The sequence below is a fragment of the Squalius cephalus genome (genome assembly GCF_949319135.1).
Source record: "Squalius cephalus genome assembly, chromosome: 3".
Taxonomy (NCBI): Eukaryota; Metazoa; Chordata; class Actinopteri; order Cypriniformes; family Leuciscidae; genus Squalius; species Squalius cephalus.
This window is the reverse complement of record NC_137124.1, coordinates 59,380,980-59,408,073: the sequence shown is the minus strand read 5'-3', so window position 1 is coordinate 59,408,073 and position 27,094 is coordinate 59,380,980. Positions and strand designations below refer to the sequence as shown.

Sequence of the window (27,094 nt, the reverse complement as noted above, 5' to 3'; positions counted from 1 at the left end):
GTGTTGCACAGCACACTCAGACTCCGCTACGGGCCGCCTCCCAGAGAGAGCCTTCCGAGCCGAGCCCCTGTGTTCCACCTCGCTGCCCCGCTCCGGGTACGCCTACGGTCCCTTTGGTCCCGCTTGTACGGTCTCTGTGAGCCTGGCTAGCGCTCCCCAGTCCGTCTCGCTGTCTCATTCGGACCATCAGGCTCGGCTATGCGATTCAGTTCGCCCGGCGTCCCCCCAAGTTTCGGGCCATCCACTCCACTACAGTGAGAGCAGCCGATGCCCATGTCTTGTGTGTGGAGATCGCAGTCCTACTGGCGAAGGACGCGAGAGAGCCGGGCCCTCCAGCCGATATGAGGTCAGGGCACTACAGTCCCTACTTCATTGTACCCAAGAAAGGTGGTGGGTTACGACCAATCTTGGACCAGTGAGTTTTGAATCGGAGCCTTCACAAGCTACCGTTCAAAATGCTCACGCAGAATTGCATTTTCGAATGCATCCGTCCCCGAGATTGGTTTGCAGCGATTGACCTGATGGACACGTACTTTCATGTCTCGATTCTTCCTCGACACAGGCCGTTTCTGCGCTTTGTGTTCGAGGGTCGAGCATATCAGTACAAGGTCCTGCCCTTCGGGCTGTCCCTGTCTCCCCGTGTCTTCACGAAAGTCACGGAGGGGGCCCTTGTTCCCATGAGAGAACAGGGCGTTCGCATCCTCAACTATCTCGACGACTGGCTCATACTGGCACACTCTCGAGATCAGTCATGCGAACACAGGGACCTTGTGCTCAGGCACCTCAGCCAGCTGGGCCTTCAGGTCAACTGGGAAAAGAGCAAACTCGCCCCCGTGCAGAGGATCTCTTTTCTCGGTATGGAGTTGGATTCGGTCGCTCAGACAGCGCGCCTCACAAAGCAGCGCGCTCAGTCGGTGTTGAACTGCTTGAACACGTTCAAGGGCAGGACGGTGGTCACACTGAAATTCTTTCAGAGGCTCCTGGGGCATTTGGCAGCGGCTGCAGCGGTAACTCCGCTCGGTCTGCTCCATATGAGACCGCTTCAGCACTGGCTTCACGGCCGAGTCCCGAGATGGGCGTGGCATCACGGCACTCACCGGGTGGCAATCACACCGGAGTGCCGCCAGACCTTCAGTACGTGGTCAGACCCCTCGTTCCTCCGGGCAGGAGTCCCCTTGGAACAGGTGTCCAGGCATGCTGTGGTTTTCACAGACGCCTCTGCCACCAGCTGGGGTGCCACGTACAACGGGCATGCAGTGTCAGGGGTGTGGACGGGCCCCCAACTGCACTGGCACATCAACTGCCTCGAGTTGCTAGCAGTACGTCTCGCTCTGAGCCGCCTAAAAAGGCCGCTACAGGGCAGAGACGTGCTGGTCCGTACGGACAACACTGCGACCGTTGCGTACATCAACCGTCAAGGTGGTCTACGCTCCCGTTGCATGTCGCAACTCGCCCGCCATCTCCTCCTTTGGAGTCAGAAGCATCTGAGGTCGCTTCGAGCCATGTATGTCCCCGGTGTGCTCAACCGTGTGGCCGACGAGCTATCACGAGCTGTGCTCCCGGGAGAATGGCGACTCCACCCCCAGGTGGTTCAGCTGATCTGAAGAGAGTTTGGAGAGGCTCAGGTAGACCTGTTTGCCTCCTCAGAAACCTCCCACTGCCGGTTGTTTTACTCCCTGACCGAGGGAACACTCGGCACGGATGCACAGGCACACAGCTGGCCCCGGGGCCTCCGCAAATATGCATTTTCCCCAGTGAGCCTACTTGCACAGACCCTGTGCAAAGTCAGGGAGGACGAGGAGCAGGTCCTTCTGGTGGCTCCCTATTGGCCCACCCGGACTTGGTTCCCAGAACTCATGCTCCTCGTGACAGTCCCTCCCTGGCCCATTCCTCTGAGGAAGGATCTCTGACTCAGAGACGGGGCACCCTTTGGCACCCGCGTCCGGACCTCTGGAAACTCCATGTCTGGTCCCTGGACGGGACGCGGAGGTTCTAGGTGACTTACCCCCAGAGGTACTTAACACCATCACTTCTGCGCTAGCGCCGTCTACGAGACGTGCGTACGCCTTGAAGTGGAACCTGTTCGTCGAGTGGTGTTCCTCTCGCAGAGAGGACCCCCGAAGATGTTCGATAGGGTCAGTGCTTTCCTTCTTGCAGCAAGGGTTGGAGCAAAGGCTGTCTCTCTCCACCCTCAAAATACACGCTGCCGCTATTTCAGCTTATCATGACCACATAGATGGCAAAACAGTTGGAAAGCACGACCTGGTCGTCAGGTTCCTTAGGGGGGCGAGACGATTAAATCCTCCTCGTCCCCCCTCCATACCCTCTTGGGACCTTTCCCTGGTGCTCCGAGCACTTCAGGATGCTCCCTTTGAGCCTTTGCAGTCAGCAGACTTAAAGCTTCTCTCCTTGAAGACTTTGCTGCTGATTGCACTGGCCTCGATCTAGAGGGTAGGGGACCTGCAAGCATTTTCGGTCGACGAGTTGTGCCTACAGTTCGGGCCGGGTGACAACCATGTTGTACTGAGACCCCGGCCTGGCTATGTGCCCAAGGTTCCTACCACTCCCTTTAGAGATCAGGTAGTGAACCTGCAAGCGCTGCCCCTGGAGGAGGCAGACCCAGCCCTGGCTTTGCTCTGTCCCGTTCGCGCTCTGCGTATGTACGTGGACAGAACTCAAAGCGTCAGGACCTCAGACCAGCTCTTTGTCTGTTACGGAGGCCAGCAGAAGGGAAAGGCTGTCTCCAAGCAGAGGATGGCCCACTGGATAGTGGATGCCATCGCCTTGGCTTACGAAGCTCAAGGCGTGCCCTGCCCGCTCAGGTTGCATCCTCCTGGGCGCTGGCACGTGGCTCCTCGCTAACAGATATCTGTAGAGCTGCGGGCTGGGCGACACCTAACACGTTCGCTAGATACTATAGCCTACGTGTAGAGCCCGTGTCCTCCCGTGTTCTCACCCTAAACGGGTAGAAGCACTGAGAGTACCGGCTCTGTCGGCTTGCTGCACCCTACTGTGCACCCTTATTGCTCCAGAGTCAAAACCTGTCGAGTCCTCCAAACACCCTCGGCCCGGATGTGGCGGAGCGTCCGGTGCCAGGCCTTTATCCGCTGAATCCCTGAGAACCGGATCTAGGCTGGGTCCCATATGTGTGACCCTACAGGGATCCCATATGTGTATATCTTCCACGGCTGCTCCTAACGGAAGCCCGTGTCTTCCCTTGGGCTTAGTCACCCACTATTCATATGCAGTACAACCCTTGGGTTAGTCCATATGTTTATTCCCACATAACTCTTCTTAAGAATGTGGCTCCCGCAGCGTTCCCCTCCCTCAGATCGGGCACGCTTCCCAGTGTTATCCAATTATCTCACTGTATGGGTTATCACGGAACAACAGTGACGGATACTCTCGGTGTAAGCCCTCTCCTATCGTCCTTCCAGGCAAGAAGGTGTAGAGGCTTGCTCAGGGCGCTGGATGGGGTGCAGCAGCTGTGGCACTTTAGTAGGGATTCCTATTCGTCGTTCACCACGACGTACGTCGTAGTGACCGGACGATAGGGAACGTCTCGGTTACATATGGTAACCCTCGTTCCCTGAGGGAGGGAACGGAGACGTACGTCCCGTCGCCACATCTGCTGCGACCCGCCGGGGCAGCCAGCTCACCGGCTCGGCTCCTCAGCAAAAAACTGAAGTGCAATCGCACCAGCTGCTCGTTAAATACCCGCGCTGCGAGGCTGCACAGCTGATGCAAATGATTGCACGCCAATATGCATTGGCTCGTTTAGTTTCACTCGAAGTAGATTGGCCTCTCTAGCGAGATTCCTATTCGTCGTTCACCACGATGTACGTCTCCGTTCCCTCCCTCAGGGAACGAGGGTTACCATATGTAACCGAGACGTTTTTACAACAGAGTGTTTGAAAGCATTTACTACAAGACACTAGGGGGAGCTTCGTAGAGAAAAAACACTCAGACTTGCATAATGTCCCTTTAAACAAACACACCGTTTATCAACACAGAAATGAATCACAAGTTAAAGCACATCATCTTATTTTTAAAAAAGTTGCTAATTTCAAAAACAAATGTTTCCAAGCAGCCCTAATGGTCTTCAGCTCTTCCGCCACGACTGGCTCTAAATATACATTTCAAAAACACTGTATCCGGTAGAGTTATCAAAGCTGTATCAAATGGGAAATGATGCACCAGTATCACACAAATCCACCAAACTGAAGCTTGGAGCGCGTGCTTGTAGATCTGGAACATACTCTATACAAGTACATGAACGCAAATGATTCAATGCAAGCTCAATTTCACACGTTTCACACGCTGAGAAACAGCGCCGCGAATTGTGCAGAAAATGCAATAGGCGGATTATTGTACATTGTGTAATGTATCAAGTTCAAGAATTCATACAAAAATAATTCTACAGTAAAAACTGCTTAAAATTTGCATATCGTTAGAGTAGTAGCTCTACTATAATGGGACAGTGTCCATTTTAACGCACCCTCTGAGGCGGCTGAGAACCAGCGCCGCGAAATGGGCAGAAAATACATTAGGCGGCTCATTGTGCACTGTGTAAAGTGCCAAGTTTAACGCTTCATAAAAAAATAATTCCACAGTAAAAACTGCTTAAAATTTGGATTTCGTTAGAGTAATAGCTCTACTATAATGGGATAATGTCCAATTTAACGCACCCTATGAGGTTGCCGAGAAACAGCGCCGCGAATTGTGCAGAAAATGCAATAGGCGGATTATTATACATTGTGTAATGTATCAAGTTCAAGAATTCATAGAGGGTCTAACAAAAAAACTAAGAGTAAAGTTGGGTTTCTATTATAGAAACAAAGGATGTTTCTCTTTTAGTACAAGAAAAACACTTATACAAACAACATTTATGTCAATGCTGGATTATGGTGATATTTTATATATGCATGCAAACAAAGCTTCTTTGAAAATGCTGGATTCAATATATCATGCAGCACTAAGATTTTGTGACTAATTCCAATTTTCGTACTCATCATTGCAACTTGTATGAGAGTGTTGGTTGGCCATCTCTGCACAATCGCAGGCTGGAACACTCGTATATTTTTCTTTTTAAGGCCATACTTGTTAAACTGCCTCCTTACTTATGTTCTCTTCTGACTCCAAAAGTCACTACCAGGAAGTGTAATCTTAGATCATATGGTTAAATCATGTATGATATCCCACGAACGCGAACTGTCTTAGGTGAAAGTGCTTTTAAAGTTTTTGCACCTTTTTCCTGGTATAAATTGAAGAATAAGCTAAAATTTGACTATTTACCGACAATGACACAATTTAAAATGAGGATAAAGAACTATTTGAGTACTAAATGCACATGTGATGTTACTAAGTGCTGCTGGTGAATATGTTGAGATGATGTTTAAATTGCCAAAATGTCTTTTTCTGTTAAATGTTTGTATATGTATTTTTAAAGGAGGAGGCCTCGGGGAAGACCTAGGACACGCTGGAACGCCTCAGTGTCCCCCCGGAAGAGCTGGAGGAAGTGTCTAGGGAGAGGGAGGTCTGGGCATCCCTGCTTAGACTGCTGCCCCCGCGACCCGGCCCTGGATAAGCGGAAGAAGATGGATGGATGGATGGATTAGGCTGCTACAAATTGTAATTGAATAATTGATTAAGTATTGTTCAATTATTCAATTAAAATGTGTAAGTTTTAAATCTTTAAAAAAGGCTTAATTTCTTTGAGTGTACAGGTTATACTCGAGCTGTATTGACCTTTGATAAATTCTGAAAAAAGTGCTTTATGGCGCAAAAAAGTTATTCTATGGCACCAGCTGAAGAACATTTTCTAGAACCTCTTTTTTTTAAGAGTGTAGTTCTTAAGAAGAAAAACACGTGCACATTCTTTAGAGATTCTTGTGAAACCTAAATGAAAGGTTAGAAAATATTTAGCATGTAAGGTGTGTCCTCATCTACAAGCCTCTACATGTTCAATCTTCATAGGAAAGGATACATAAAAAATAACAGTAGAGACAGTTCATGCCTTTCCATTACACAATAAATGTTTCATACAAACTTATCCGTGTGTCATTCATACTTGCAACAATTATGAAAATGCAATAAATAAATACGAATAACTAAATAAATAGATGTAAGCAATAAGGTAGGCCTACTCGAGGCTGTGTTGTGTCGTGAATAAGTCAAGGCTAAAGGGTGTTGTAAACCATGCGTCGATGAAATAATATTAACCTCAACTTCTTGCTCTTGTACTCAAGACAGAAAAGCAACTTTTTTTTTTACTTAATCAAACTGAGCTAATAGTTTTATTAATTAAAGAACAAAGTATTAATTGCAGTTTGAATCATTAATTACAAATATAAGCCTATTTATATTTATGTATCTGCATGAAAAATCAATAAATACATATAATTAACACTAACCAAAAAATCATTGGCTTATCATTAATGTTTCACTCGGTGGTAATATTTAATACTTGCTGAGCTTCTGATTAATTTAGCTATATATATATATATTTAGCTATATAAAGAGTGCTAATGACTTTACTTTTAATAAGTCCCATCTTATTTATCAATAAATTAAAAATTGAAAAGGTCATTCTTTGTCATTTACATTGGGCAGGGCATTTTGAATGTACAGTATTATATACTAATTCAATTATATTTATATACACTCTTATATTAATCTTCACTTTTATATTACATATATTAGTGTAAATTAATGATATTATTATATTAATGATATTATTTAGGAGGCAAATTTTAAATATCACTTGTAATTGGAAAAAGCTTATCAGAGAACCACAGACATTCTGTACCACAGGATTACCTCTACATTTATTCCTGTCTCTTCTAGTTCAGAAACTTGAGCACATATGCAGGTATGCACATGAAATTTTTGATTGATAGACCAAACCCACATGATAATGTCACAGGAGGTGGAGAGTAGCGCCGGAAGTGAACTTCATATAAAGGTGCTTAAGAATAAACGGAGGATCCAGAGTTTGTACATCTTTCATTCAGGCAAAATGTTGACCTATAAGGTGACTGTATCTACTGGTCTAGAGGTGATTGCTGAGGAAACGAACAGCATTTACCTGACGCTGATAAACTCAAAGAATCAGAGCAGTGAAAGAGTCCTGGTCAACAAATCCTATTTTGCTGATCTTAAAAGGGTAAGAACATAAAAGATTATTCTTTATTTTAAGTAATTTCTTTATTTCTATTATGATATTATATATATATTATTATATTATTATTATTATTATTATTATATATTTCCTTTTAAATTATTTGATAAATTCATGACAAACATATATCACTTTATTCTATAAAACATATTTAGTTGTAATTAATTTTAGTAAATTTAAATAATACATATTTTTTGTTTTGTTATCTTTCTTTCTTTCTTTCTTTCTTTCTTTTTTATTATTTATATAGCACACATAATACAACAGACGTTGCCCAAGGTGCTTCACAAACAGTAGGATAAAACACTTAATTAAAAGTTACATACAAACAAGCAATGGAATATAAACATAAGACAGGAGACAGCTACATACTGTATCACTTTCACACAAAGGGCCAAGCCACTTCAGACTGACCCCCATGCTACATCTAATAAGTGGGTTTTTAACAGCGACTTAAACACAGCCAACGACTTTGCTGATCTGACAGAGTGCGGGAGGTTATTCCACAGTATAGGACTGACTCGAGAAAACGCTCTGTCACCTTTACGTTTAAAATTTGTTCTTACAGTCACAAGGAGATTTAAATTTTACGATCTCAATGACCTGGACGGAGTGTATACAGACAACAACTCAGAAAGGTATGGTGGTGCCAAATTATGTAGTGCTTCGAAAACCAGAACAATGATCTTGTAATGCAATCTATACTCGACTGGCAGCCAATTCAAGGATCTCAATAAAGGTGTAACATGATCCGTTCTCTTCGCTGACTTAATCAATCTGGCTGCAGCATTTTGTATGTTTTGCAAGCGTGCCAGAGCTTGTTTATCAATCCCAGCATACAGTGAATTACAATAATCCATTCTAGAGAAAACGACCGCAGAAATAGCTCTCTCAAAATCTGTTGGAGATAAAAATGGTTTGTTTTTTGCTAAGAGCTTTAAGTGAAAAAAACTAGATTTAACCACAGAATTTATTTGTTTATCCATTTTTAGCTCAGAGTCCAAGATAAAATCAAGGCTTTTAACCTTTTCAGAGATTGCAACTGCCAGGGGGGTATCTTTTAGTCGCTCGGACACTAAGTGGGAATTAATTGGGGCCGAAAACTATCACCTCAGTTTTCTCTTCATTTAGTTTTAAAAAATTTGCTGCCAACCAGTCTTTCACCTCCTGAATACAAGCTAATAGGTTACCAAAAGTATTACTATTTGACTGTTTTACCGAAAAATAAGTCTGTACGTCATCCGCGTAGCAGTGAAAAGACATATTGTGTTTCCGAAAAATAGAACCAAGAGGTAGCATATATAGAGAGAATAAGATAGGAGCTAAAATCGAACCCTGGGGAACCCCACACAATAACAGGGACCTCCGGGACATGCAATCTTTTACACACACAGAAACAGATCTATCAGCAAGATACGAATTAAACCACTTAAGGACATTCCCCTTTAGGCCAACCCAAGATTCCAGATGCTGCAGCAAAATATTGTGGTCCACCATATCAAACGCAGCACTGAGATCAAGAATCATCAATACAGAGTTTTCCCCTTTGTCCAAAGTCAAGAAAAGATCATTAAGCACCTTCACCAGTGCTGTCTCAGTGCTATGCCTTGACTTAAAACCAGATTGAAACACCTCAGTTATGGAGTTCGACCACAGGTGGTCTTTAAAGGGGGGTGAAATGCTCATTTTCACTCAATCTCCTGTTAATCTTGAGTACCTATAGAGTAATATTGCATCCTTCATATCTCCAAAAAGTATTTTGTTTTATTAAATTTTTAACATAAAGATAGGCTGTACCGAGTCTTTCCGGAAAAAAACGAGCGGCTGGGGGCGGGCCGTGTGGGCGAAGCTTAGCTGTGCTAACGCGCCAAGCTAGTGACAACACACAGAGACATTTATTCAGTTCAACAGTTTTACTCACCGTCCGGTTCCAACGCACGACCGCGAATTTTTATCATTGTGACTGCTCGATCCTTAAGCATTAGACGATCTGCAAATCCGTAGATCTGGGCTTTGTTTATAAAACAATCATCGTCGAAATGCAGGGAACAACAGTCTTACACATCTCCGTTTATGCTCAGGAAAACAAACTCCATCCACGGGTTCCTTAACGCTGGGTTCTTTGGGAATCTGTGCAGGGTTGTCTTGCCCTGGCAACCAAAAACACACTTCTTTGGTGACATTGACTTCCCAAAAGCCGGGCAGGGCGCTTTGATGGCGAACTGCTTTCACTCTCTTGCTCTGGTCTACGAGTGCGCGCGCGGCCGCGATCTTACCGGAGAAGTGCCCTTAGGACCCATATAAGGAAATTCCGCCCTATCTTACGTAAGACAGAGCCATACTCGAAAAAAACTTTCCGAAACTTGTGACAAACCGGAAGGAGTATTTTTGGAACAAAAATACTCCTTCAAACGTACAACTTAGTTTTTGAAACTTTGTCCATGTTTAGCATGGGAATCCAACTCTTTACCAGTGTAAAAAACTCAGTATGCATGAAATAGCATTTCACCCCCCCTTTAAGTTGCTTAAAAACAACTCTTTCTAGCACCTTTGCTAAAAATGGCAGATTTGAAATCGGCCTAAAATTATTTGGGTCGTCCATAGGGAGGTTTGGCCGTTTTAACAAAGGAGACACAACAGCATGTTTAAAATCAGTTGGACAGATGCCCTGGCTAAGGCATTTGTTGATTAAGTTCAAGATATTAAGATTCACGGTATCCACGATCTAAAGAGCCGAGGTGGCATGATGTCGTCTTTTGAAGAGGAAGGTTTTAAGTGTGCAATAATATCTGCTAGAGCAGATCGAGTCAGAGGATAAAAATCGCTCCACTCCCTAGGGGAAGTCCATGGTGACGGAGAGGGAGCATCAGTCCCTACCTGTGGTATATGAGCACGGAGGTTCTCAACCTTCCCTTTGAAAATTTTTTGAAACTCTTCACAGGTAATAGTTAAGGAGTCCGGATGCAAATTTTGGATAGGATTTATCGCCGTACCGTATCTTAAACCCTCAAACTGTCAGGTGGTGCAACTGTCCACACAAATTAACAGACTAAAACTATTTAAAATTGTGTCTTTATAATAAAAAATTAAAAGCTAAATACTATGGCTTCATTTTTTTTAATATCAGTAGTTTTAAAGCTGTTTACTTACAAAAACTTTTGTCCAGCAAACTGTATATTCTCAAATGTCAGGGTGACACAGCTGCAAACATGGCTATTTTATTAATTATATATATAATATATAATATAATATATCATCTTCACCAAAGTGATTTTCACCAAAACTGAATCAGATCATTTTCAGACCATGCCAACAATAAAAACAAAAAACTTAGAATTTAAGTTGATTTCTCAAACTGTTCTGGAATAAAGCATGAGCTAATTTGATGAGCAAAATGGATGTGAGGTTCTATCTATGTTTTAGCATGGTCAGACCAAAATTAGTTTGTGTCATAGCCATCGTGACTTGAGGGTACCTGCACAGATCCGGAAGAGTGTGACCTAGTGCTCACGAGATTTAAAAAATAGTTTATAACATTTCAAAAAGGGCTAATAGCTTTTGATTACTTTTGCCTATTGTGAGACTGGTCTTGATAGATTCCTTGGGACATGCTGTTATCATCTAAAACATCGAAGAATGAATTGTTCTGAATCTGAACTGAATCTGATGCTGTATCTCTACAACACTTTGGCATAATGACACCAAACTTAATGTGCGTCATAGTCACCAAATCAATGTGGTCACAGCGCCACCCACTGGTCAAAAGTGATAAGCAATTACGTCACATTACAAATTGTGTTTATGATTTTTCAACTATTTGGCCTAAAATTGTCTCCGAATGTCTTTACTCATATTTGCAATTGGTCTGATGCTCCCTGCCATACTTCTCTTTTTGCCTCTGCTGTGCTTGTGCCATTAATCTATGCTTGCAGCTGTATTCAAGTGCTTGGGCCCTATTGTTTTCCTTAGGATTATTATTAGGGCACCACCAACTGGCAGCAGGAAGTGTGTCACTTACAAAAGACTTAAAATAGTCCACTTAAGCCTTCCAAAATCGCTTCAAACTTGGTCAGAATAATGTCAAGACATTGCTGATGTAAAATTGTGAAAAGATTTTTCTTATCTTAAAATGTGTCACCATGGTGATGCCCTTTTCTTTGTATATTCATGTGTTTTTGAGGTTCTTAGTATGAACTTTGAAACTCATGAAATTTGGCACACGCATCAGAGTTGTTGGTTTTTAGGCACGGATGGGGGAGGGGGGGGGGGAGATATATAGTGCCAACTTTTGACTAAAAAGTCACGTAACTCTGTACAAATATTGTTCTCATCAGGCCGGGCAACTTTCAAATTTACAGTTATTAGCCCCACCCAGGAAATCAGCCTTTTTCTTGTTTTTTGTTTTAATTAATGTGGAATTTGGGATAATTGCAGGCACTGAACTTTTAAATACTCCTCCAAGGCGATTCCTGAAATTCTCACCATTTTTCCAAGACATTGAAGATGTTAAATTGCCAAAGGTTTTTTGATGTATGGAACAGTATTGCCATGTTGAAGGAATAAATGTATGACAAAAATGGGAAACCGGAAACCTGTAATCGTATATCTTCTATATGCATCGTCTGATTTAGATCAAATTGGTGTTGTATGTTTGGATCATATGGATGTGGCTATTTTGAGTCATGGTCATGGCGCCACCAGCTGGCAGCAGGAAGTGTGTCATTAACAATATGTAATGAAATAATTACATATGTGTACATACATGTGCCCATCGTGCTTTGGCCTGTCTTCCCCTGTATTTCATTTTGTTTTCTTATTAACCATTTTCTGATAAAATTAGGATACACAAATGTAGAGAAATAAAAACACTGCATCTGGTGAGATAAAATGATCAAACCTGGGCATCCTGATAGTGCACATAATCAGGGAATTAAATTAGGATTAATCCCTCTTCACCAAAGCCTATGGAGAGATGTCTCTTGTTTGTTTGTTTTCCCATATTATGTGTCTAATAAAAGTTGTCATTAAAGGAGATCTCCCTCAACATCCATGTGGAGGAGGACTTTGGAGACATTGTTCTGGTGAAACTTGAAAAGGAGAAACACTTTGTCAATATTAAGTGGTTTTGTGAGCATATCAAGGTGCAAACTCCCTCTGAAAAATGCTTCGAGTTCCCCTGTCAGTGCTGGATAGAAGACGAAAAGCCAGTGTTTATCCGAGAAGGCACTGGTACGTGCATTATCGCTTTTGTTCATTATCCAGTTTTAAATTAAGGCATTATTATTATTATTATTATTATTATTATTATTAGTGGGTGCTTGCCAACGTCATACTTGTTATTATTTATTAATTTTTTTATTATTTGCCAAAGGCAAAGCAACAGTATTGTTATTGATCATACTTATTACTGCTGATTGCCATAGGCAAAGCAACACTAGTGTTCTCTTGCATACTTATTATTCTTTTTTTTTTTATTATTATTCCACACAAAAGTTTGACGCGTAACTCGTCCCGCACCATTTGTCACAGACCCACGAATGAGGCGTCATATCGTGCGGATTATTCGGGAATGGTGTACTATGACTTTTTTAAGCGATCGGGGGTACGATGTTTGCCCCACTGGCGAAAAAGTGGCCAAAAAATCCCATAGACTTAACATTGCAACAAACTTTTACGAGTCAGAGCGAGGATTTCGCAGAAACGTGTGATTTGCCACATTTGAAGAGGCTGACAGGCTCTGTAAGAACATACCTCACAATGGGGTAAAAGTTGCACCCTTGGGGGACAGGAGCGGCCCAAAGTTTCCCCATTGACTTACTATGGTGTAGGACGGCCCATGAAATGCATGCATTTCTCCTACTATGGTAAATTGCATAGGGATTTTGTATTGAACATAGCTCTGGATCACAGTGTCAAAGAGACAAGGGGGCAGGCTCATTTTACTCAGACAACCAATCAGTCTCTCAGGATCATTGTGAAGCTATCAAGCCACGCCCTAGCAACCATTTAGAGCACCCATAGCAACAAGTTCCATAGACTTCCACTGAAAGAGATCAAAGGGATATCTTTACATAGAAGTGTCATAGAAACATGAGGGTGGTCTCGTTTGACTCGGGGCAGCAAACAGCCAATCATGAATCACCTCAACACGTCCTAGTCCCGCCCTAGCAACCATTGTCGAGCATCTTAGCAACCAAAATCCAAAGAAGGATATCTTCCATTCTGAATGTCACAGAGGCATGGGAGTTGGTTTATATCATTCATACTGACAAGCAGTCTTTGCAGTTTCATCATTGGCAGGTCCTAAGCCACTCCCTAGCAACCAAACAGAGTACCCTAGCAACCGTTTAGCAATACCTATATCTCTGCATCAGAACATCGTATAGAGATGGGGGTTGGCTCGTTTGTTTCGGTTGGGAAACAGTCTGTAAATATTACCATGGTAACTATGTAAACACCCATATCGCAACATATAGAAGCCATATTTCAGCTCCACAACATCGTACAGACATGGTTGTTGGCTCGTATACAATCATGTACAACACCCTAGCAACCGAGTGGTGAGTTTTGCCACTGCAATCACCCACTCACATTAGTTATTATTATTATTACTATTGTTATTATTATTATTATTATTTTTTAAATTCAATTGTTCAGTTTTGATTTGAATTATGTCTTAAATACTCTCCTTTCTATGTGTAAAATGTGTGCTATGTATATCTTTGTGTGTTCATTTAGCTGGATTGCCTCAGGATGACCCTGGATTTCTTAAAGAGAAAAGACAAAAGGAACTGAAATCTAGACGGGACAGATTTAGGTTTGAAGAAACAATTACATTCTTGAACAATATTCATTTGTTGCAGTTTTTTTCTTTACTACTCCCGGTACAGTTCAATGTGCTTGACACACTAATATTGTAAATATATTGCACATATTCATTATATTGTTATATACACAGGCCCGTAGCAACGAATGAAAAAGTGTGTGTGTTGGTTGGGGGGGGGGGGGGGGGATGTATATTATAGGGTATATTATATTATAGCAATGGTTATAATTTCACATTATAACCATTTTCACTATTTTAAATATATATTTTAATATATATATATTTTTTAAAATATTTTTTTATTTGCCATTTTTGTTATTAACATTCTAAAATACTCATAAAAAGGTTCAAAGCAAAACCCAAGGCTGGACATTATATTCATCCACACTACATTAAAAGATTTTATTACAATAATCTCCACTGCATAATTTTTTATCAGATTCTAGTAACTTGCTACTTGAGTACATTTTTCATTGGATACATTCTTACTTTTACTATTTTAATTATTTGGGTGATTTACAGTGGCCCAGTACTGCACAATACAACAAAACATAAAAAGCAAAATGGAATCAAAATAGGCCATAAAGTCTAATAAGCGCTTAATCCTCTGGTGCTCCTCGCGTGGCGTGTTAGTATTAATGGGTCAAGTTATGAAGAAAAAAATGCGTCTTCAGTAGTTTCTTGAAAACGGGTAAATACTCGGCAGAGAGGTGTGACGTGCGCTCTCTTTGGCTTGATAAAGATCACTCTTGCTGGAGCATTCTGGAACAGTTACAGAGGTTTGACAGTGTGTGCTGGAAGGCCTACCAAGAGTGCATTACAATAGCCCAGTCTGGAAAGAACAACCGCTTGGACGAGGAGTTGTGTAGCTCCGATAGGAAGGGCCTGATCCTCCTAATGTCGTATAAGGCAAATCTGCAGGTCCAGGCCGTTTAGCAATGTGATCTGTGAAGTTTTACTTATCATCAATCACAACTCCAATGTTCCTGGCTGTCCTGAAAGAAGTTATGGTTGATGAACCTGGCTGAAAGGAGAAGTTGTGATGAAGTGTTTGGTTGGCTGAGACCACAAGCAGTTCTGTCTTCGCAAGGTTGAGTTGAAGGTTGTGGTCCTTCTTCCAGAAACAAATGTCTGTCAGGCAGGCTGAGATGCGAGCAGCAACCGTCAGAACATCTGGCTGGAATGAGAGGTTGAGTTGAGTGTCATAAGTGTAGCAGTGATAGGATAAACCATGCTTCTGAATGGCAGATCCTAGTAATGACATGTAGATGGAGAATAGAAGTGGTCCTAGCACTGAGCCCTGAGGCACTCCAGTACCTAGATGTTGCGACCTCACCCATCATTTTCAACTTAAATTGTGAAAGTTCTTGAAAACTTTGGACACAGTTTGTTCTTTTAAAGAAGATACTTGGCAGATGATTGCTGAAATGAAAAAAAAAAAGTTTTGAAAGTTATGAAAAAAATTGCACAAAAATAATTTTATATAAAATATATATATTCAAAAACATGTTTTACTCTAAGACTGTGAGAAAGTCAAAGACATCTAAAAAAGTTTGAGGTTGATATCTGATTGATAGCTTCCTTACTTTGGGCACAGTACCAAACATTTCCACTAGATGAATTTCATTTCCCATTCATTTCCAATTTGCTCATTTTTGACCATGAGAGGTGCAAGTGTGACTATTTTTTTTTTCAGGACCATTTAATCTTTCAGAATCATGTCCATGATTTAATTCTTATTTCATGATTTAATTTGTTATTTCTTTTTAACAAAAAATAAGCGAAGAGCAGCAGAGGGTTAACACACTATGCAACTACGCAAACATGGATTGAATAGCAGCAGGCTGTGCAGGACATCCAGTCGATAATGTACAATGATTCTTCTAATAAATGTTAAGATACAGATTACCAGTCAATTAATTGGAGCTCAACAATAAGAGTTGTGCAGAAATGACTTGAGCTTGCCTGTTAAGAAGGACCCTCCTGGCAAGTTTGGAGGAAGGAACTCCAGCAAATACCAACATTTCCCTCAAAATCTTACACCTTAAATGTAAATGAGTAAAGTTTTATTGTGTTCTCTGTGACTTTTGTCAAGCCTTTGCATTTTGGCCCATAATTTGGTTAATGCCAAAAGGAATTTGCCATTGTTCGGATACTCTACCCCCTGCTAAACGGCTCATTAGTTCCCAAGCCCCAAACCATTGGTTAATACACATTAAATTGGGCTGTAAGAAAAAAATGAAAACATTTCACCTCTAAATATAATTCTTGCTGTCTTTCATTTTAGTCCAGACAAAAATGATCAAGAAATGCCAATTTAAAAAACAAACAAAAAAAAAAACAAGGTTTATTGAATACAAATACATGTATAAATGTATACATTATAATGTATACATTATAATACATTTATAATGTAACAAAAACAAACAGTGTGCTGTGCACAAACAATATCGGACAATGAAGAACTGAAAACAGAGAGCATATATATATATATATATATATATAAAAAATGAACAAACTAAAAGAATAACAGGTGTGATGATATAATCAGTGTCCATAGAAACAAAGGAAACAGGAAACTGACAATAAAAGTCCATGAAAGTGAAACTAACTTAACATAACAGTGTACATGACAGTGTAACTGTTCAAGTTAATGTTGTCATTTTTCTTGTTGAAGGTGGACTGAGTGGCGCCAAGGCTTCCCTAAGAGCATAGATGGCGAAACACTTCCTCCAGAAGTTCAAAAAAATAAAGACTTTGATTTGAATATCGGGAAAGCGTAAGTTTTGGGGGAATGTGTCGTGGCCACAGTCCTTGTTGATTTGATAGTGAATTTTTCCTCAGTTTTCCAGAATTAAATTCATGCAAATAGTGTTCATGTCTACAATTATACAGTATAAACTCTGTTTCAGGAAGGTGTATTCAATTGTTAAAAGACTTAAAGAATTCATTCCATCCTGGAGAGACTTGGAAATTTTTGAAAAGATATTGAAAGAGTTTAATATTAACACTGTAGGTATGGATTATTTCTTCCTTTGTCAAGAATGTTTGTTTGTTTTTTTCTTGCCAGTAAAGCCTTTGACAGTTGACTATTTTCCCCTTTGAAATCTGACAGAGAAACTGATGCAAGACTGGAGTAAGGATTACATGTTCGGCTATCAGTTTTTGAATGGCTGCAATCCTGTCATGATCGGGAAGTGCATGGATATTCCAGACAAGTTTCCAGTCACACATGAGATGGTGAAGGGCTCTCTGGAGAGAGGTGTCACTCTACAAGAGGAATTAAAGGTCAGAAATATTAAGACATAAATCACTTGAACAGTTGGTCAATAATCAAATCCAAGACTTGTATCATATAATTTCACATAATTCACATAATTAATAACACTTCACATAATTTAATTTACATAAATGACTCAAATCAATGTTATTTGAACCCACGAACAATTAGTTCTAAACTTTGCACCTGTGTACACGTTTACAGGCAGGAAACATCTACATAGTGGATTATGAAATACTGGAGGGAGTGCCAGCATCCAGCGATCAGCTTTATCTGACTGCACCCATCTGCCTGCTATACAAGAACAGATCTGACCAAATTGTGCCAATTGCCATTCAGGTATCTGTTGCATATTGTCAGGGTTCTGTCATGTCTGTCTGGTTTAATTCTTAGTTTGGTGACAGAGCTCTGACTTTCCCGGTTTGTCATGTTCTTGTGTTCTAGTCCTGTTTGTTGTGAGCACATGGCTTGTCATGTGTTTCCTTGTGCCATGTGCTCTCCTGTCTATTGTCTAGTTCCTCCCATCTTGTTATCTGATTATTGATTTATTTGTCCCATGCACCTGCCTTACTCGTTAACCTCCTTTGTTTGCTCCCCTATTTAGTCTCCCTGTGTTTGTAGTCCAGTGCTGGTTTGTTATATCTATGTATCCTCGTGTTCCTGCTAAAGACCTGTTTATCTTGTTTGCCTGCTTTGTTTTCATTTGTACCTGGATTTATTTTCTATCTTTATTAAATGTTCAACCTCTGCAATTGAGTCCTCACTCTCCTTTTCCACAACCATATCGTGACACATATAGAATCAGTATCAAATGAAAACATAAATTAAAAATAAAAGTGCTTTTGCTGTGAATCTACTCACGAAGTAAAAATATCCTTGCTTGGCTCTATTATATCTGAATCAGCTCAGTCAAAATCCAGGGGAAAAAAAGAGCCCAATCTTTCTCCCAAGTGATAATGAACATGATTGGATGCTTGCCAAGATGTGGGTGAAATCAGCCGACTTCCTTGTACACCAGTTGGTCACGCACCTTCTCAAGACACATCTGATATCAGAGGTTTTTGAAATGGCCATGCACAGACAGCTCTCTGCAGTCCATCCTGTATACAAGGTACCTGTCTTTCAATACACAGTCATGCTATTTAGATTCAGGGCTAAACTGAAGATTGTGGTTTCACATTTGTCAGTTTATTGATGAAGGGTTGCTGGTTCTGATGTCCTTGCCTTTTCTTTCTTTTTTTAACGATGGTTTAATGTTAAACAAAAACCTCCAGGGCAGGACACTGAAAGCACAGTTCCTCTTTCAGGTTATGCTTTTTAAATAATTTTTTATGATATAATGCACATGTTTAAATGCATCTTTTGCTTTTTACAGTTACTGAAACCTCATGTTCGTTTCACAATGGCAATCAATGCAGAGGCCCGTGAAAAACTCATCAGTGAAGGCGGGGTTTTCAGCCAGGTAGCTTTACACATAATTTAATATATAAACACATAAACAGCATCTTGCTAGGATTCAAAGTAATTCTATTCAAATTTGATTATTAATTTGTATCTGCTGCCAAGCCATACATTCTGTCCATGATATAGGTCTAAAGACACACACAGTGTAAACAAATCTTCATCTTGACAGGCCTGAGCCTTTACTTGACTTTTTGTCTTGTGATATTCTGTCTTTTTGCTGAATGCTCTTACTTCTATTTCATAGGCTACGTTGTATTTAGTTAACTGGTGTTTGCTTAAACCGACAGACCTAAGTAGTTCCTAAATTTCCCAAATGCAAAAAAACCCGACCAGAATAAAACTTCACCCATAATTCCCTAGATGGTCACTTGAGTATGCTAAATAAGTGCTGAACATATTGAGGCAAAAGATTAACTGAATTCTTGGTATCCAAAGATTAGTAGCCTCAATGGAGATGGGATAACTAAAGTGATTCAAAATGCCATGGACACTTTAACGTACGAGTCCCTGTGCTTCCCTGAGACCATAGAAGCTCGAGGAATGAAAGATGTGCCCAATTACTATTATAGAGATGATGGCAAGAAGATCTGGGAGGCAATACACAGGTAGATGTAGCAACAGTTCAGATCCTGTACTAGTAGTGCAAAAGAGTTATTTTTATTAATTTGTCATCTTGTTGATCTTCCTGTAGTTTTGTTTCTGCTGTGGTCAAGATCTACTATGTCAGCGATGAGACCGTTCAAAGAGATGGGGAGATTCAAGACTTTGTTAAGGATGTTTCCCATGGCATGAATAATTCTAACAGTGAGTACAGGTTTAATTAAATTTTAACCCTAACCCTAATGCCCTGTTTACACCTGGTATTAAGAGGTTTAGGTCGATCGGAACGTAAGTTGACAACGCTAAATACAGGTGTAAACTGTCTAAAGCTTGTTCACTTTCAACCACTTTGAGTTAGTCGACAACGCATTAGACCGAATTTCTTTCGTAGTGTAAACGTTCATGTGGTCGAATGGGTTCGAACAGCTACAAAAGACACAGTCACCTACAGTCAGTCACGTTTAACGTTATGTCAGAACTGAACTAATGAATCGGGATCCCTACCAAAATGCCACAATTGCTGTCCCTTTCAGAGCCCTTCATAAGCCTTCTAATTCCCCCGCACCTGTAGGGGTAAAGGAAAAGACAGAGCTTTACGCAGAGAGAGTCGATCACTGCTGCTCCTTCTAACCCATACAGTGAGACTATTTGGATAACACTGGGAAAGCATGCCTCTTCTAAACAGAAAGGGATGCTACGGAGCCCACATACTGACTGCAGGGAGGTGATGTGGAGTTACACATATGGACTCTTTGGTAGATCCAGCCTAGCTAGGGTGGAGTTAACACTGTGCAGAGACGGCAGAGCAGATCTGTAGAGGGAAAGACACAGGCTCACTGATAGGGAAGCCGTACCGTGGAAAAATACACTTGTTGGATCACCCGTAGGGGAATCGCAACACATGCGCACCTCGTCTAGCACTGGGGCTGACCTAACCCTGATCTAGCACTGGGGCTGACCTAACTGTGATCTAGCACTGGGGCTGACCTAACTGTGATCTAGCACTGGGGCTGACCTAACCCTGATCTAGCACTGGGGCTGACCTAGCCCTGATCTAGCACAGGGGCTGACCTAACCCTGATCTAGCACTGGGGCTGACCTAACCCTGATCTAGCACTGGGGCTGACATAACTGTGATCTAGCACTGGGGCTGACCTAACCCTGATCTAGCACTGGGGCTGACCTAACTGTGATCTAGCACTGGGGCTGACCTAACCGTGATCTAGCACAGGGGCTGACCTAACCCTGATCTAGCACAGGGGCTGACCTAACTGTGATCTAGCACTGGGGCTGACCTAACCGTGATCTAGCACAGGGGCTGACCTAACCCTGATCTAGCACTGGGGCTGACCTAACTGTGATCTAGCACTGGGGCTGACCTAACTGTGATCTAGCACAGGGGCTGACCTAACCCTGATCTAGCACTGGGGCTGACCTAACCCTGATCTAGCACTGGGGCTGACCTAACCCTGATCTAGCACAGGGGCTGACCTAACCCTGATCTAGCACTGGGGCTGACCTAACCGTGATCTAGCACTGGGGCTGACCTAACCGTGATCTAGCACAGGGGCTGACCTAACCCTGATCTAGCACTGGGGCTGACCTAACTGTGATCTAGCACTGGGGCTGACCTAACCCTGATCTAGCACAGGGGCTGACCTAGCCCTGATCTAGCACTGGGGCTGACCTAACCCTGATCTAGCACTGGGGCTGACCTAACTGTGATCTAGCACTGGGGCTGACCTAACTGTGATCTAGCACAGGGGCTGACCTAACCCTGATCTAGCACAGGGGCTGACCTAACCCTGATCTAGCACAGGGGCTGACCTAGCCCTGATCTAGCACTGGGGCTGACCTAACCCTGATCTAGCACTGGGGCTGACCTAACTGTGATCTAGCACTGGGGCTGACATAACTGTGATCTAGCACAGGGGCTGACCTAACCCTGATCTAGCACTGGGGCTGACCTAACCCTGATCTAGCACTGGGGCTGACCTAGCCCTGATCTAGCACAGGGGCTGACCTAACCCTGATATAGCACTGGGGCTGACCTAACTGTGATCTAGCACTGGGGCTGACCTAACCCTGATCTAGCACAGGGGCTGACCTAACCCTGATCTAGCACAGGGGCTGACCTAACCCTGATCTAGCACTGGGGCTGACCTAACTGTGATCTAGCACTGGGGCTGACCTAACTGTGATCTAGCACTGGGGCTGACCTAACCCTGATCTAGCACAGGGGCTGACCTAACCCTGATCTAGCACAGGGGCACAGAGTAAACATAGATGGGTAGATCGCCAGTGAGAATAGATCAATTATATTCTCTGCGTCCCATCCAGAGACAACACGTGGAGGTTCCAGAGGTCTGGACGTGGTGCCATTAAGTGCCCCGTCTCTAAGATAGCGGGTTTTTCTTCAGAAGAATCCGCCAGGGAGGGGCTGTCGAGAGGAGCATGAGTTCTGGGATCCAGGTCTGGTTGGGCCAGTATGGTGCAACCAACAAGACCTGCTCTCGTCCTCCCTGACCTTGCACAGTGTCAGTGCGAGTAGGCTCACTGGGGGAAATTACGTAGGCCATGAGGCCAGTTGTGTGCCACAGTATCCATTCAGAGGGTCCTCTCAGTCAGGGAGTAAAACAACTGGCAGTGGGAATTGTCCGCACAGGCAAACAGGTCTACTTGTCCAACTCTGAAGCGTCTCTAAATCAGCTGGACCATCTGGGGGTAAAGTCTTCATTCTCCCGAGAGCGTGGGCTGTCCTAAGAGCTCAAGGGCTACACAATTGAGCTCGTCCGGGATGTGAATGGCGCTAAGCGACTTCAGATGCTTCTGATTCCAGAGGAGGAGATGGCGGACGAATGTCGACATGCGAAAGAAAGCGTAGACCACCCTGATGGTTGATGTACGCAATGCAAAGGCATTCGTTTTCAACACAAACAGGTCACCTGCCACTGCGCAATTCCTACAAATTATTGCGGGTAGAAGTGGTTGAACGTGAACAAAAGAGAGTAAAATACCAGGTGTAAACGGGAATGTGGCTCCCTCACCTACTTGTGATCCAATCTACCAAAACACATCTTAATACCTGTGTAAACAGGGCCAAATTACATGATTCCAAGCATGCATGATATTCTTGTATATTCTTAATGCATCTTTGTGTGTTTCAAGTCACCCTTAAATGTGTGCACAAGTTAAATGCATACTGACACTGTTTTCAGAGTTTCCACAGTCTCTGAAAACTCGAAAGGGGTTAGTCAAGTATCTGACCGTTGTGATATTCAACGCTTCAGCACAACATGCTGCTGTCAACTTTGGACAGGTGAGATTACGCACAACAAGAGCATCAAAAATTGCTTGGCAAAATTCTGGATAATATCTATAAGCTAAATTCTGTAAGTAAACTTTTATGTTTCAGTTTGACTGGTATAGCTGGATCCCCAACGGTCCTTCCACCATGCGCAAGCCGCCTCCCGAACAGAAGGGCCAAGTGGATATGAAGTATATCATGGAGAGTCTGCCTGACCATTTACGTTTCTACAAGGTTCTAGGAACATTTTGGGTCCTCAGTCAGTTCCAGGAGAAGGAGGTTTGATGTCTTTTTCGAATATACTTTCCACTTGAAATTGTAGAGAACATTGCAGCAGTCTAGTCTAAATCAATGTGAAAAAGAAAGAACATGTTACTAGATGAGGGTACAGAGCATCAAGGTATTAGTTTAAATTTTTTTTTTTATGTAGGCTCAAATACATTTGAATTATTCTTATTGTTGTAGATTGTTTGTTTGCTAAAGTGTATGTGTTCTGCGACACTGTCAACACAATATTTTCAGTCAGGTAGAGCAATTCATTTAACTGACCCTTTGCTAAGTCCCACATTAAAAACATCATCATGTTTGGGGAGCAACATAAAATGTAACTATTTATTTAATGGTGTTCGTATTTAAAATACTATATTAGGAGCTTAGCACAAAAACTGAGAATGAAACTTCTACTAGTACACTATATATTGCTGCTGCTACATTCACACTTTTAAAATTCAAAACAGTGTTGAATAAGTAATCCAAAATATTAAAATTACGTTACTCTCCTTGAGTAAACTAACAGAATATGTTACTAATTATATTTTATGCAATGTATTCTCTATACATTTCTTACAATCCTAACAGGCAAACTTTTGTCCCTTTGTGTTTGTACAGTTTTAAACTATATGATGTAAAAGCGATCATTTATCTTTTTTTCTGGAGAACATATAATAGTGACATAATTAATTTATGTTTTGATTAAGGTTACAGATGGGATAGTAAGAAAACAGTTCCCAGTATTGTGATTATGTAGTGGTAAAGTTCTGTTCACTCACACTAATGTTATCAGCTCTCTGACACAAATTTCCACCTTCAACTTAAATACTTAGTAAAGTCAAAAATAAAATTGTCTGTACAAGTCATATCAACTCATTATTTTAAATCTTGACTTAGTTTTAGTTGAATCTTGTACAACTTATACAATTAAGCTGAAATTGGTTAAATTATTTTGAGTAATGGAAAAATATGACTTATGGAATCATATATTTTTTTACAGTGCTGTAATCGGCTTTTCTCTGTTCAGCTGAATGTAAAAAGCATTTGCACTAATTCTTATCTCTGCTGATCTGCAGTTCTTAATCATGTTACCGCATTAGTTTACAAGTTCTTTAAAGAAACAAGGCAAATAAAAATGCTTTGGAATGTCAGACTTCATTCCAAGAATAATTTCATTCAGGTTTCTACATTTCTATGAAAATCGTGCTGTTAATGAAAATCCCCAATTCTTTGTTTGTTTTATAAGCTTGTCTGAGTGATTGACAGTAACCAAGGGGGCGGAGCTTAGAGAAGGGTCAGTTTACCTTGTAAAAAGAAAGAAAGATGTTGTTCTGCTTTCTGAAGAACTTACTTTCCCCCCCAGATTTTCTTAGGCACGTATCCAGAAATGTGCTTCACAGAGCAACCAGTGAAGGAGGCCATAAAGACTTTCCAAAAGAAACTAGATGAGGTGACCAACATCATCAAGAGCCGGAATGAGGGATTACCATTTGATTATTGTTATTTGTCCCCAGACAAAATCCCCAACAGTGTTGCAATTTGAGAAAATATTTTGCCAGTCCTTTAGTGTTAAAGTGTAAGTTGCAGGTTAACCACCACAACCAATTAATGTGTAAATTAAAGTGCTCTATATGTATATATGTAGTTATTTCTGTCTTAAAATGCGTTAAAATAACATTTATTGGGGTTTCTTCAAAGGTAGCGTGTTTTTTACGTTAACTGGGTGATGACGTCATAAGAGGAACTCGCAACCCATACTCTGCTAGATTCTTACTGTATTAAGGCTATTTGGAGAACGACTGAGGATGTGGGAAACCATCAAATTCTTTAGGGACCACAGCCGTCATGTAGAATAGCAAGGAGGGACAACGACTGAAGACATTATTTACTTACATGGTGTCAGTCCAAGTCAGAGATGCACACACTGCACAGGCACCAATCGCTAGTCTCATCGACGCCTCAAACGTCATGTAATACCCTTCCTCAATCCACGCTTTATCAATTTCTCACGATTTAATTAGCGATGTTTATTGTCAGAAAAGAAAAAGAGAGATCGATGTCCCCATCACTGTGTTTGTGTGGGCTATGCCACCCAGTTGAATCAGCAGTGGTGAACGCGTTTTGTTTAGTGGAACAGCTCGACCCGCGACCGGCTGACCTGACGTGCCTGAACCCGTTTGTTTTGCGAATAGCTTATTCTCATTTCAGGCAGGATCACGGTCCCCTTGAAGTCAGCACACACGAGTATGTTTACAATTGAGTTATTTTATCCATAATTTTTTTATCATATAAAACATACAACCAACTTTTCTGTAGTTATGTAAGGCATCTATAGCTTTCAAAGAAATACAACATTGAAGAGGGAATGGCATCCGAATTGAGTTTAACCCGGCATTTAAACCCCATGTTAAGCCGACGCATGTCTCCAGGGTCATAGTCATCGTTAGTGAAGTGCTCGCTGCATATGACGGCTGACTTGGTCACAGAGGCAGCAGTAAAATCCGCCCGCTTGGTAGCCACAAACCTCACCCAGGCACGAATCAACCTTTTGTCCTTGGGGAAATTGTGGACCCTGTGCCCTGTTTTTGACGAATTTGTACATCCCGCACAAACAACGGTTTACCATTTTGCTAGCGTACTATTGACTATGCCGGTGAGTTCCTCTTATGACGTCACGCCCCATCTAGTGGAAGGGAGCGGGAGCGGTTAAAACCACTGTTAAAAGTGCCAACTTTTCATATTATATTCAGCATTTTGGTATAAAAAACAATGGTGGGCGGTTTTTATCTTTGTTTAATAAACACATTGCATTATCTTCGTGAAAAAATTAACCTGCAATTTACACTTTAATGGCCAATGTGTGCTTGACATAGAAAAAGAGAAGAACAGCTCTACTTAAAATATTGTAAAACACAGAGCATTCTGCCTTTTGAGGCGATTTATAGAAATTGATGTATTAACTCTTTTTGTATTTGACTGTTAATGGGAAATAAGGGATATTACTTTGAAATGCGATCTGTGCACGCATGTATGTTATCTGAGGGGTGATTGTCTGGTTCACGCCAGGAAAGCAGAACAGTTTATTTGACTATATGCTTTAAAGAGCTAAACTTGTGTTATAATCCATTTATTATTGTTTTTCTTTTTTATTATTTTCTTTTTTCATATAAACTTGCATCTTCATATATCCATACTGTGGTGTTCATTTACTCATCTTTTGATTCATTAATTCAAATTCTTTATTACTCAGATGATCTATTGTTTAGTCTATAGTCTATTAAATAATCATTTGGCTTATTTTTGACCTTACAGTTATATTGAGATCTTACATCTATATTGATTTTGCGCTGATTGCGCAACTGTTTTCTTTTTTCATCAAAAGCAATTTTTCCCCATTCTTTGCCATTTTATAAATGTTACTGTGTTTACTGTAGCTCTAGCAGTGAATTATGCTAGGCCATATATTCATTCATTAATTTGTGTCTGTTCAGCTATAACTTTTCTGTGAACAAATACAATAATTGAACTTTGGTGTATTTCTTTTTGTAACTTGAATAAAAAAAAAATGTGTTACCCCTAAAGTAACTTGTGTATTGATTGCATACTGGAGAAAATGAGTATTCGAATGTGGAAAACGCCCGCGGTAGCAGAGGCGCGGCTGTCTGCTTTGCGAGTGGGCGCGCTGCCTGAGGGGTCAGGGACAGGTCATTTTATTTAACGTTAAACAGAAACATTACTAAAGTGTACGCTACTGTACTAACTGAATAGATATTGCATGAATAAGGTAGGTTAGATACAGCAGTTCCATGCACAGCACTGCAGGCTTCCACTGGTTTGATTATTTACCGTTTCATGTCAAGGAAAAGTTCCGTTTACCACAGCACAGCTCGCTCGGAGCGTTCAATGTCGGTTCTTTATACTGTAAAACTTCAATTAATGTTAATAATATTTGTTTCAATCACTGAATGAAGCCTGCTATATAAGAGTCGCGACTTTAAATTGCTTGCACAAAACTCTTGATCAGCACATTTGCTTATTGTTGTTGTTCATTTAAACCGTTATGCGCAGAGAGCGTGACGCCTCATTCGCGCCGCAAGACCTCCAGACGCGCGTAAACGCGTCTTTACATTAACTTAACATTGAAAACACTCGCGCCAAACGCTCTAT

General features: G+C 41.5%; 1 protein-coding gene across 1 annotated transcript; it reads left to right on the top strand.

Annotated features, from left to right (window-relative positions):
- The first annotated feature begins 6,962 nt into the window (after window positions 1-6,962).
- Window positions 6,963-26,505, top strand: LOC307155783 (polyunsaturated fatty acid 5-lipoxygenase-like). Its single transcript, XM_079866722.1, has 14 exons — window positions 6,963-7,165; window positions 12,211-12,409; window positions 13,919-13,997; window positions 16,684-16,785; window positions 16,919-17,022; window positions 17,122-17,294; window positions 17,491-17,625; window positions 18,191-18,397; window positions 18,662-18,748; window positions 19,186-19,355; window positions 19,442-19,554; window positions 22,569-22,669; window positions 22,766-22,936; window positions 24,291-26,505. Exons 1-14 carry the CDS (start codon window positions 7,019-7,021, stop codon window positions 24,468-24,470), a joined length of 1,968 nt encoding a protein of 655 aa, XP_079722848.1. The 5' UTR covers window positions 6,963-7,018; the 3' UTR covers window positions 24,471-26,505.
- The last annotated feature ends 589 nt before the right edge of the window (window positions 26,506-27,094 follow it).

What these genes read in the sequence shown, in the direction of transcription:
- LOC307155783 (XM_079866722.1), top strand. Translation starts at nt 7,019, where the DNA reads ATGTTGACCTATAAGGTGACTGTATCTACTGGTCTAGAGGTGATTGCT. An exon ending in CAGTCCATCCTGTATACAAG is followed by an intron (nt 18,398 to 18,661) that starts GTACCTGTCTTT and finishes TGCTTTTTACAG; the next exon opens with TTACTGAAACCTCATGTTCG. An exon ending in TGGCATGAATAATTCTAACA is followed by an intron (nt 19,555 to 22,568) that starts GTGAGTACAGGT and finishes CACTGTTTTCAG; the next exon opens with AGTTTCCACAGTCTCTGAAA.